This window comes from Sciurus carolinensis, chromosome 3 (assembly GCF_902686445.1).
Source record: "Sciurus carolinensis chromosome 3, mSciCar1.2, whole genome shotgun sequence".
Taxonomy (NCBI): domain Eukaryota; kingdom Metazoa; phylum Chordata; class Mammalia; order Rodentia; family Sciuridae; genus Sciurus; species Sciurus carolinensis.
The window spans coordinates 116,443,634-116,456,319 of record NC_062215.1 but is presented as its reverse complement, the minus strand read 5'-3'; the positions used below and the strand labels follow the sequence as shown (position 1 = coordinate 116,456,319).

The following is a 12,686-nucleotide window of genomic DNA, read 5'->3' as shown; positions in this document are numbered from 1 at the left end:
AGATTCTTCATACTCCCACATGATAGGAAAGTTTCAGGTCATATTGCAATCAGAAAAATACAAATTTCAATCCACTTTAACCACTTAATAGCTGTATGCTATTTTCCAAGTCTATTATTTTTTCCAAACTTCAACTTTTTTATATATATCAGATATATATAATTGTAGTATCTGTCTTATAGGTTTTTGGGAATTCCAAATGAAACAAATGCATGTAAAGCATATTGTCATGTTTAGACTATATTAAGCAACATAAAAATTTGTATAAGGAAATATTAATAAAATTACCATAATATGTCAGTATCAAAGATACCTTTTAACCAAACTATCACACTCAACAATCCACACTAAAGACATTTGATCTTTATAGAAAAAAACTGTCTTTAAATAAACTCACATTTCAGATGTAAATTATTTCATAACAATATAATATTATATCATGTGACATGTATTGTTCATTTACTCTGTGCCAAATTCTATTCCAGATGATTTATATACATGATCATGTTATCCACATGACAACTCTTTGAGGTATAGGAATTATCCCAAAATCTCATATGAGAAAATTGAGTTTTTGTCTCTAAAGAAGAAAATATAGAACTAACCATAATATAAACCCAATATTAAAATTTTATGGTTGTACACTGTCAACTTTAATTCACATGCAATGAAGATTATAAAGAGCCAGTGGGCACCATTTTTCCAATGGAGAAATGTTCATCAGTACAAAATTCTTAAGTCTTTGACCATATGTATGCATAATTAAAACAACATGGGCAATAATAATAGTAATACTAAATTAAGTTAATCATTAGCTTGTGTGACAGATACATGAAATGCTCTCATGAATTCTCAAGTTTAATCCTCATTGTTCCCATTCTAATTGTGATCTACACTCACTGGTATCAGGCTTCTCAACAATGAGGAGGAGAACTTATCATTCCCTATTTTGCTGCCTTGTTCTGGAGGCCCAACACTGAGACACTACCATTCCCCCAGTTACACAGTGTGCAATTGAAACTTTCCTACTGTTCGCAACTGGCAAAACCCTCAGGAAGAGAATCAGATATTTAGAACCATAGTAGTATAAATATTTTTAAAATATTTTCACATCTAAACTGACATCTTTGTAACTCAAGTAATTAATTTAAAGCATTGTTTCCAACTCAACTAAGAAATGGAGATGAAAATCTTTTAATAAATACAAATACAGGGTTTATCTTCAGGAAGCTATTGGTCTGATGGGGAGAAAAACTATAAAATTGTCACAAACATAAAATTGTATCTCTGGAAAAAAAAATTAGGATGAATAGAAAACACAATGCCCCATGTACATTATATTCTTACTGAGATCTGAGCTAAATCTAGTCAGCTTTTTGGTATATCCTTTTGCCTTTATTCACAAAAGGCAGAAGAGAGAAGCATCTATTAAATTACACAGAAAGGACACAATGTGTCTAATAAAGAATATGAAAAACTCTATACTAGAGGTCATATAGTATCTTTTAAAAATGAATCATATTAGAGAAAATAAATAAAAATCACAAGATAATTAATAAATCTATGAACTAAATATAGTCTGTGGACCTTGTTTGTATTTTGATTGAAACGATTGAACTATAACAATGTTTTTGAGCAATGAAATAAAACAGTATGATCTAGGTGTTGAATATTAAAGAATTACCAATTTGCTGATTGTAATAATGAAACTGTGATAAATATATTTTTTAAAGATTTTTCTGAAAATTATGTGATGTTTGAATTTTATTTAAAATATTTCAGAAAAAAATAGGGTGAAAATAAATGAAAAAATTTGTTGAGGCTAGATACTGGGTACATTGTGGTTCATTGTGTTATCCTCTATTTTTAAAAATATTAATTAAAATAAACCAAGTGCAATAAAGCAGAGGGACATCATGCTTTGAGAGCCTTTAATAAATGATGTCTGAGTCAAAAGGTTTTTTTTTTAGAAGTTGACACTTGAGCTGAGAGGTGGCAGAGAGCATCCACACTAAGTAGAGAAAGGAGCAGGATGAGTTGGAGTATTAGCAGGGACTTTGTGACTGTATCAGAAGAGCAAGTCCGAGAAGAGCAGGCCAAGTGCAAGAAGCAGGGCTATGTTCTTCCTCATTTATGAGTCCCCAACAAAGAAAATTTAAGCCAGTTATGAAAAGAAGAATCCTAGTCCCTTTCCTCAGTGTAATTGTGATGTAGGGTTGTTTAAAGTTCAGGCAAGTTATGACTTCTATTTTGTGTAATCAGGAAATCAACTCTTAAATTAAAAAAAAAAAAAAAGCTATTGCATTGTAAATAGCTATATCCTTAGTAGTTTGTCAGTGTGGGCATTCATCCAGTATTTGTAAGAAACTCAGTCAAGGTAAATATGTTATTAAACTTGTATGTGCTTCATTCTTTTTATATTCTAAAATATCTTCATAGTTCAAGCTAAATTAGGAAAGAATTGAGCCTCAACTGCATAGTAGTAACATTCTTGCTGACTTCCCTTTTAGTCCCTTTCACACGTAGCAGTTATCTTTGCTGGATAATTTATTTCTCATTTGTGTGATCCCAACAAACATTGTTGCTATCTGAACAGTAACTTCATAAGAAGTAATTCCTGTGAATTCAGGAATTAATTGAGATATTCTGCACTGTATCACAAAATATCATCTTTGTGATAAAAATAAAATAAAATAAAATAAATATAAAATTCCTATCAGATCTTAGTAACGAATTTTTACTTCTGTTGCTCTTTATCTCATGAAAGTTTGGAATTATATACATTTTGACTTCTATTTTGTGTAACCTTGTAATTTGGCTAAAATATACTTTCTGAAAAAGTACATTTTAGTAAATAAACTAATCTCACAACCTGAGTTTTTAGCTTACCATTTCAAATTTTTTTTTTACTTGAGTAAATGAAGCTCTGCAGATCCACAGTGTCTACCATTTTCCTGATGAATCTCAGCATGCAGTATGAGTGCTTTGAATCTCCTCTAACTCTACTATTTATGAAATTGAAGGAGATTTGGCTGATATCGAATGAACTGAATGTCATATTTCCCTTTCTAGCTACTATGCCATTTCAGATATGCCATAGCAGCACTTGCCAACAGGAGTGTGCTGAGTATGTGTTATCAGTGAGCCTCAACCAATTTCCTCAGTGCTGGGGCAGCAGCCCCCATGACTCTATTCAAGGCTGGTCTCACCTATTTATACCACATTAAGAAATGCACAAATATTGTCATACTTTGTGCTCCCAATGTAAAAACCGTTGGGAATCTCTACCACGTAATATCCACTCATTGTCATATGAGTACAATTTTGTACATAATCACAAGAAATTTCTTTGACCTTTCTCATGATTATTAGTAATATGTAAAAATTGTAACATCTACCTCAAATCCTAGATCTTTTGAGCACCTTTCCAATGCAAGAATTATTTAAACCTGTTAAAAAGATCAGTAAAGCAGAGCATCGCTTAAAAAAAAAAAAAAAAAAAAAAAAAAAAAAAAAACCACATTACTCAGGATACATGAGAAAGAGAAAGAAATGATACCTTTATATAATTATGCCTATTCCAGGTAACTCTTTAAAATTCACTTCATCATCTGATATTCTTTGAGACTTATTTCATCATCAAAAATCAAATCTTATTTATTTTATTAAGATAATTTACAAAGGCATAAAGCTAACATGTATTTAAATAAAAAATTTAATATATTAAGAAAATATGCTTATTATTCAGTGACATTTCACAATAATCCTACACTGTATATTGAATTATTTCTCAGATATGAATAATACCACTAAAACCCACTGATATTTACTCTTTTTATAGTTTTGCTCACAGTACACAATTTTATTGGATGCAAGTTATAATATTTGTTTTCCAAATAATTCTAAATTAGTTTAATATTGCCAAAATATATAAATAATTACAAATGATAAAACCCAGAAAGTCTCCTGGAGGTAAAAATTATCATTTTAGAAGGGCGAGATACCTTCTTGTAGTTGAAGTCTTGGATGCATAAAAAGGAGAAACCAGTATTAAACTAATTTTCTTTTCAGAGTAAAACCACACAAATAGAAATGAAGAAAAGATCACCAGCTTCCATTAACACATCTTTGGATGTATTGGAAGAAGAAGATACCCCCAAACATACAGAAGGTAACATGATAAAGTAGTCAGACTATAGAAGGTACTACTCATAAGAGTCTCTTGTAAAGAAATCTTGCTACCAGAATTTCTGAAGCAGTAGCTTACAAATCTTAAATGACAATAACCAAAATTTAAGAAAAATGTGAGAGTGTAAGGATGAACAATACATACAAACTTCAAAAGCAAAGTGTCTTAAACATTGGAACTTGTCATCAAAGAATAATGTGGGATTTTCTCTAAATCTTAATATATTGAACTATTAAATTGTGACTAAAATTAGAAATTGGAGTGCACACAGCTGGCCCTTGATAACAGATTTGAATTGTGTGGGTCAACTTACATGTAGATTTGTGGGAAGACTTATGACAATTTTAAAAACCTTAGAGGTGACTAGAAATAGGTGACTAGAAATATTGAAAGCAATTAAGAAAAAGTTAAGTATTTGATGAATGTCTGAAATGTGTGTATAATGGTCTATTTTATTGCTTAATACCATAAAATATCCACAAATCTATTATAAAAAGTTAAAATTGTCAAAACATATACACACACAGACCTCACATGATGCCATTTGCTGTTGAGAAAATGTAAAACAATGTAAAAATGTAACATTAAATCGTAATGGCATAAAATTACCTATTGTACCATGGTAACAATCCTGTAGCCACCTCCTATTGCTGTTGCAGTGAGCTCAGTTGGTGACATCTGCTGAAAATGTCATATGATGCTTATCATCTCCACATGAGCAGTTTGTCTCTCCAGTAAAGTGCATATCACAGCTAAAAGTGGTCTCTTTATATTGGCCAAACTATACTGCTATATATTTTGCACATGCAAACAACCCACCATTATGTGCAAGTATAATGCACCAATAAAAAATCCAGAAAACAGTGATCTCTTGTAGTTCTAGCATATATAATACATATAAAATATAAATTGTGTGTTCATTGAATGTTTACGTTATCTGTAAGCTTCTGGTCAGCATGAGGCTATTAGTACTTAGGTTTGAAGCCAGTCAAGTTATATCTTGGTTTTTAAATATTTCTATTAGTGCATTAGGGTTATAATAATATTGGGAATATTTGACGTTATCATACCAGCATGGAATATAATTTACTGCACTTCAGGATATTTGAATGCACAGGTGTCTTTGTCCCTAATCTCCACATTGTTCAAAGTAAAACTGTGTAACATTAATATCTCAAGGTCCTTTCTAGACTCACTTCTAGGTATTTTTACATTTAACTGGAAATTCTTTACTTGGGCAATATTGAAAAAGACATTATTTGTAAATTGTAGAAGTCTAGAAATTTTAAATCTTGATGTTCTCAACTATGTTATTTCATGTATGTTTTCTTGGGAGGTACTTCTATGTTTTTCTTCTCATATATTTTCATTTCATTTGCCTAACTCAGCAGGCATCAATAAATTAGGATAAATTTGTTTCACTCTGCTTTTTATTCATATAGAATATTTCTATTTGATAATTCCAAATCAGAAGTTTAGTTCTGAACCTCCCTTTCCATGAGAAAGTCAAAATTTTCCTATTAGTTAGAATTTAAACCATTTTCTAATGTTTAACTTTTCTGTACTTCATTTCAGAACTTAAAAAATCCCAGAAGAAGTGCCCGTTGTATTGGCATAGGTTTGCGAAAACTTTCATGATCTGGAATTGTTCACCCTGTTGGTTAAAATTGAAAGAGTTTGTCCATAGGCTTATAACAGACCCATTTACTGATCTTTTCCTTCTCATATGTATAATTTTAAACATATATTTTTTGACATGGGAGCACTATCCAATGAGTGATGACAACAGCTGTCTGCTCAGCATTGGCAACTTGGTAAGATCCTCATTGTACATTATTTTCACTTGCAAATTCCATTTTTTTATTCTTCATTATCCCCATTATTTTATAACCCAAATATTTGAAGCATGCATCATTACATTATTATTAGATGATATATTCATGTTCTGTCCTACACCCCCACTTCTCCACCTTATAAATGTTCTTATCTTTGAAAAAATTTACAACTGGAGTTTGAAATCCCATCGTTTAAGTATGCAATTCCAATAGCTGGGCACAGTAGCAAACACCTGTAATCCCAGCAATTTGGGAGCCTGAAGCAGGAGGATCACAAGTTCAAAGCCAGACTCAGCAACTTAGCAAGGTCCTAGGTAACTTAGTGGGACCCTGTCTCAAAATAAAAAAAATTTAAAAAATAAATTAAAAGAGCTGGGGATGTGGCTCAGTGGTAAGTGCCCCTGGGTTCAATACCTGGTATAAAAAAAAGAAAGAAAAAAAAAAAAAGATTCCTAACCAGAGGCTTCATGGTGAAATTAAGTGGAAATTAATTAATTAAATTAATTCCTTGCCTCTGCCTTCCCAAATATACATTCATTCACTTGATACAACTGCCCCATAGGTCAGAGTAGGGTACAGGTGGAGTAACAGGCACTGATATCTGAACTCTGGATTCTGAATCCTATCTCTAAAAGTACCTGGCCCTCCCTGTCTTAACTACATGTCTTTATCTCAGATTGGAGCCTGTCATTTTGGCAAGGTATTTTTGAGATTCACCTATCTTTTTTCACATACAATGCAAAATACAGAACAAGCTTCTGTGAGTTTGAAAACGTTCAATATACAAATGTATATTGTTTAAATTTCTCTGCTTTTATTATTATCATCTAGTTGCTTGGTTCTAATACAGACAAGACTGCTGTCAGTTTCAAATTATACATTTACTCAATATCAAAGCATTAATTTGGTTATTTCTGCCAGTACAGTTTTGTTTATTTATTTAATCTGGGGATTGAACCCAAGGGTGATCAACCACTGAGCCACATCTCCTATCCTTTTTGTTTTTTATTTTGAGACAGGTTCTTGCTGAGTTGCTTAGGGCCTTGCTAAATCGCTGAGGCTGGCTTTGAACTTGTGTACTCCTCTGTCTCAGCTTCCCAAGCCACTGGAATTTCAGGAGTGCACCACCTTGCAAATACAGTTTTTAAAAGACAGTCGCCATAGGGTTACTTTAGGGTATTTTCCTGGATCATGCATGTACTTTAAAAAAAAATTCTCTCACAGATGGAAAAATTAAATTTCTTAACATGTACCCCAGATTTCAAAAGAAACTCTTTAAAAATCAGAAGTTTCACTCTCAAATATTATTTTGTTTTCTTCAACCGTGACTTTTATTGAAATAATCAGAGATTCCATATATGGTAGTTTGCATTAAATTGGTAAATAAAATGCATGAGTCTTTCATTATAGACTCTAAAACTAGCTCTTGAGAGAGGAACTGTAAACAATGAGAGTGAACAATTGATATAGTATCTTTTTTAAAAAAAGAGACCATAAAAGGAGGGTTTTTTGTTTTTGTTTTTTATTCAAGGGTATAACTGGATATAGTATCTTAAAGCTTTGGTGCCTAAAGTTTCTGATGCAGGTATTAGAATTGTTCTCACCCATGTGTTTTGTTTTATTTAGGTTTTCGTTGGAATTTTTACAGCAGAAATGGTTTTTAAAATAATTGCCATGCAACCATATTGGTATTTCCAAGTTGGCTGGAACATTTTTGATAGTGTAATTGTGTTCCAGGGTTTAGCAGAACTTTATCTGGCAAATGTTGAAGGATTGGCTCTTTTTCGATCATTCAGGATAGTAAGTAGAATCCAATCAATGCCTGGGATTTTTTCTTGTTATTCTAATTAGTTAAACGTGACAGCAGAATGCATTTTGACTCACAGTGCACAAATGAACCAGTGCTTGATTTTTGTTTTATCAAAGTGTATCTAAGCTTCCTCAGACATCAAATGAGATGATTCAAACATAAAATGCTCCCATTAATTAGATGAATAAATTAATGCACAAAGGACCTCATGAGGGGGAAAAAAAGCAGCTCCCAACACTATTATTTGATCCTAGTATTAAAATGGATAAGGCCACAGAGGTTTGACACACAGTGATAAGAACCAGTGCTAAGGTACCTGGATAAGTTTGAAAAGGCAAGACAATGAGACGTCCCCAAAGTGGATTGCCCACATGGGACTAAGAAGCTAGAATCAGGCAAATGTTTCCAAATGTAAGATAGCAGAATTTATCTTAAACTTACTTTACAATAGTAGACAGTATGAAGATATTAGTCTACAAGGTAGGGAGGTAGTGAGCAGAAAATTTGGCAAAGAAACAATGGTATTAGATTGGTGTTTATGGAAATGCTAAGCCCCCAACAGGTAGTTTTGTCCTACTCAGGAGAGAGGTTAAAGCATGTAGCAGGAATCAGGAACAATGAAGTAGGTTGAGCTTCTCCAGATCATTATTTCCTAGAGGATAGCTTCCTCAGAATCCTGCCTTAAATCCTCCACCATCAATGTTAGCATGGTAATAAAAATATATACAATATGTAGTCGTCAAATTTATGGATGAAACAAGACTGGCAAATGCACTTCTGCTAAAAGACAGTATTGAAATATCTTAAGGGTTACTAATGGACTGAATCTAACATGGTTAAATTTTACTTCGATTAACATAAAGCCTTACTCTTGAGTCCAGAAAACTAACTATATACTAGAAAAGATGGGAAGGTATAGCTCATGTTAAAATTATGTGAGGGTTTTAAATGACTCTAAGTATACTATGATAGAGTACCCAAAAATGTTAATTTTATACCATATGAATACAAATTAAAAATCTAATAAAAAAGAAGGATATTTAGACTAAACCTGGAGGGCTGCATTTGATCTTGGATATGTAATTTTAAAACAAAAATATACAATAAGATCTACAGTGCCAAAATTCAGTGGATCCTGACAAACCTTTTCAGTATCATCTGTATGCATAATGTGGAAAAATTTCCAATGTTTGTGAAAGGTTAAAAAAAAAGAATGGATAAATGTCCTACCAGATATTAAAATATAAATCTATAGTAATTGTAAGAGCATAATATGGCTGTGGCTCAGTGGTAGAGTGCTTGCCTAGCACATGTGAGGCACTGAATTCAATTCTCAGCACCTTATATAAATAAATAAAATAAAGATCCACTGCCAACTAAAAAATAAAAAAGTTTAAAAAGATCATAATATGAAATGGGAACTGACAAATAGATCAATAGAAAAGGATATTAATAAACAGTGTACAAAATTATAGAATATGTTAAGATGCATTAAGAACCTATGTAAAATATTCAGTATATTATTAAAGTATATTGATAATGCTTAATACTGAATATTAATTTGAAGGTGATAATGTGTGTGTATATGCATATGAAAATTTAAATGTACATCATAACGAATAACGACCAGGTTTTCTTGTTTGTTTCTTCATATTGCTCTTATTTTGTTGCTGCATTAGTTGCGTATTTTCAAGTTGGGGAAATATTGGCCAACATTTGAAATTCTGATGCTGACTCTTGGAAACTCACTGATGGCCCTGAAAGACTTGATCCTGCTGTTGTTCACATTCATCTTCTTTTCTGCTGTATTTGGCATGAAGTTGTTTGGTTGGAGTTACAAAGCATGTGTCTGCCGCATAGATGAAAATTGTCATCTCCCACACTGGCACATGTATGACTTCTTTCACTCCTGCCTTAATGTGTTCCGAATTCTCTGTGGAGAGTGGATAGAAACCTTGTGGGATTGCATGGAGGTAGCAGGCCAACCCTGGTGCATTTCTTTTTACATGATGGTCATTTTAATTGGAAACTTACTGGTAAGTATTCCATGCTTTTACATTTTCCTTGAAGAAATTGGTGTAATATAGGTTGTTGTTTTCATAATGTGGACCAATGGGATTCAGTGGTTGGTAAATGTGTTGTCCAAAATGGTAACCACTAGCCACATGTGACTATTATCAGTTGATACATGACTGGTTTCATTTGAGATGTGCAGGAAATGTAAACAACACACTGAATTTGAGGCTTCGTCCCTAAAATAATATACATTATGTTATCAGTAATTTTTATTGAATGCATTTTAAAATGATGATTCTATTGAAACACATTAATTTCAACCAGTTTTCTTTGCATTTTTTTTTTGTTTAAAATTACATGTGACTTGCATCATATTTCTTTTGGATAGCAATACTTTATAACCTTGTTACTAAAAGTATCAGCATCATGTGGGAGATGCATAGAAATGTGGAACTCAGACCCCATCCTAGACCTATGGAGGCATAATCTACATTACTATTCTCAGGTGATTTGTGTACCCATTAAATTGTAAGAAGCACTTAAATTATTGCTGGCTGTCAAATTTGCCAGTGCATTGGAGTTACCAGGTAAGTTAGCGATAATAGACTGTTGCCTTGGATCCACTCCCAGAGATTCTGATACTATTGATATGTGGACATAGCTTGGTCATCAAAATATTTTTTTAAAATTCTCACTTGACTAAATAGTGCAGCAGAGACTGTAAACCAGTAGTCTATAAAAATGTTATCCATTAACTAAAAGAAGGAGGTTTCACTTTAAAATTTTCTAATGATTTAATGGGTGAATTGAATCTGGCTTTCGTTGCTTCTAAGAAAAAGCTGCATCTCATAAAAAATGATGCTTAGAGGAGAAAAGACTCAATATTTGCTTTTTACCCATGTGTCATAAAGATCAAATACATTTTCCAAAGGACTAGAAAAAAATAAAATAAATCACAGGCCAGACTGAATTTTATCTGTGTCCTTCCTTATTGTTTCTACTTCATCTCAGGAATCTTAGTATTATATATTTATCACATTGGTATTGTGTTTATTTGTTGATATGATTGTCCATTTCCTTATTGAACTATTAACTCCATGAAAGAAGGGATCATGGCACTTCTCTATATCACAAAGTCTAGAACAGTACCCAACATGAGAAATTCTTCGATATCCTCTGTCCTCTGTAGCTACTGATACACTTCCAACTCCCAGTGATATATAACACTATTCTAAATGATGAAAACAAAACCAAGTTGATAGATCAGTATACATAATTCAGAATACCAGTGCTAGGTCTTGTTTTCGTGGAGGTATGGCACAGAGGTTCAAATGGAGTCGTTATAGAAATGATCTGCACCTCTCCAATCTGCCTTTCCTGTGCTCCTTGATGCCTTGTGTCCTGTGTCTTACCAAGACAGCCGCTATAGTCTAAAGCCTCACATCTTCATATCATATCTAGTCTAATGGAGAAGAGAATTCCTTTCCTAGACGGCACCGCAAATTTCTCCTATTATTTTATTAACTCTGAGTTACATGATCTTTTCTGAACTAACCTCTATTGCCAGGGTATAGAATAAATTTACTATGTTAAGCAATTCAGAGCCCTCCCTCTCTTGGAGCTAGAGATAGCATCAGTCCAAACCCAAGTTCTATGACTAATAATGAGAAAAGGGCAATGACCCAAGTGCAATGTAGATTTCTGTCTCTGAAAGGAAGGGCCATGACTGTTGAGAGAAGAAACTGCAACAACAATCACACACACACACACACACACACACACACACTTGCATTTGTAGTCTAAACTCAAAGAAACAGAAATGCATCAGCAAATAAGAGAACTCCACTCTACTTTTCTTGTTTCTATTGACCAGAAACTTCAAGTCATGAACTTCCATTTCTAATTGTTGACAATCTTATTTCTTCTCTTTCTAAATCCTTTAAGCTTTATTTCTCTCAGCAGTCATCTCTGGGACACCATGATGATAACACGAGAGTAAATAAAGGGGAAAAAAATGAAAGAGGAGAATTGGTAAAGTTGTTGATGTTTTTGCCCTCCACATTTAGAATGTGCATGGTATAAACCAAAGGATATTCTGCAGTTTTTCCAATTAATTTTGTCTTATTCTCCTAATAAAATTCCAAGAGTGATTCAGAGCTGTAAATACAAATGTTTAAAAAATCATATGCAAAGGCAAGAATTCAACATATTTTTTTTAAAATGCTGTCATGTTGAGTTGTAGAAAAAGTACAGAGTGCAAACCCAAACAAACATAGGTTTAAATTGTTTCCATTACTTACTAACTAGTGCATATTATGAATATTGTGCATATTATTAAGTCTCTTTAAACCTGACTGTATTTAATGGAGAAATGAACACAATAATAATGCATGCCTATAATGTCATTAGAATTAAATAAAATTATTCAACATCATATAAATAAATCACTTATAAACATTTATTTTCATTTCTCTACACTGTAAAATTTCAGCCTCAAATCTACATGTTTTTGTTAATTATTTAACATTATTTAGAAGTTTCAATTCCTACCAGGTCCTATATTTTTCTAGGTATTTTACCTGCAATTTAGATAACTGCCACCAAGTGAAATATACTGCTTGTGGTTGCAGAAAACAAACAGTAAAACAGCATTGAAATATGTAAAGAAATTAAAAATAATACACAATAGAGTTGCAATTTGATTCTAATTATGCATTATTCCATATATATGTGTATATTCCCAAATTAAATATTTGTCAAGATATAACTAGAATAATATTAAAATAAAACATTTCAATATATGCTATACTCCTTGATGCATGTTTACTTCTTGATA

General features: G+C 32.4%; 1 protein-coding gene across 1 annotated transcript in view; it reads left to right on the top strand.

The window, feature by feature from the left end:
* Nucleotides 1–12,686, top strand: part of Scn7a (sodium voltage-gated channel alpha subunit 7) — a 79,585-nt gene that overhangs the window by 44,800 nt on the left and 22,099 nt on the right. The window contains 4 exon segments of the mRNA XM_047546499.1: nucleotides 4,072–4,171; nucleotides 5,765–6,003; nucleotides 7,651–7,824; nucleotides 9,514–9,870. Coding sequence (XP_047402455.1) covers nucleotides 4,072–4,171; nucleotides 5,765–6,003; nucleotides 7,651–7,824; nucleotides 9,514–9,870 — 870 coding nt within the window.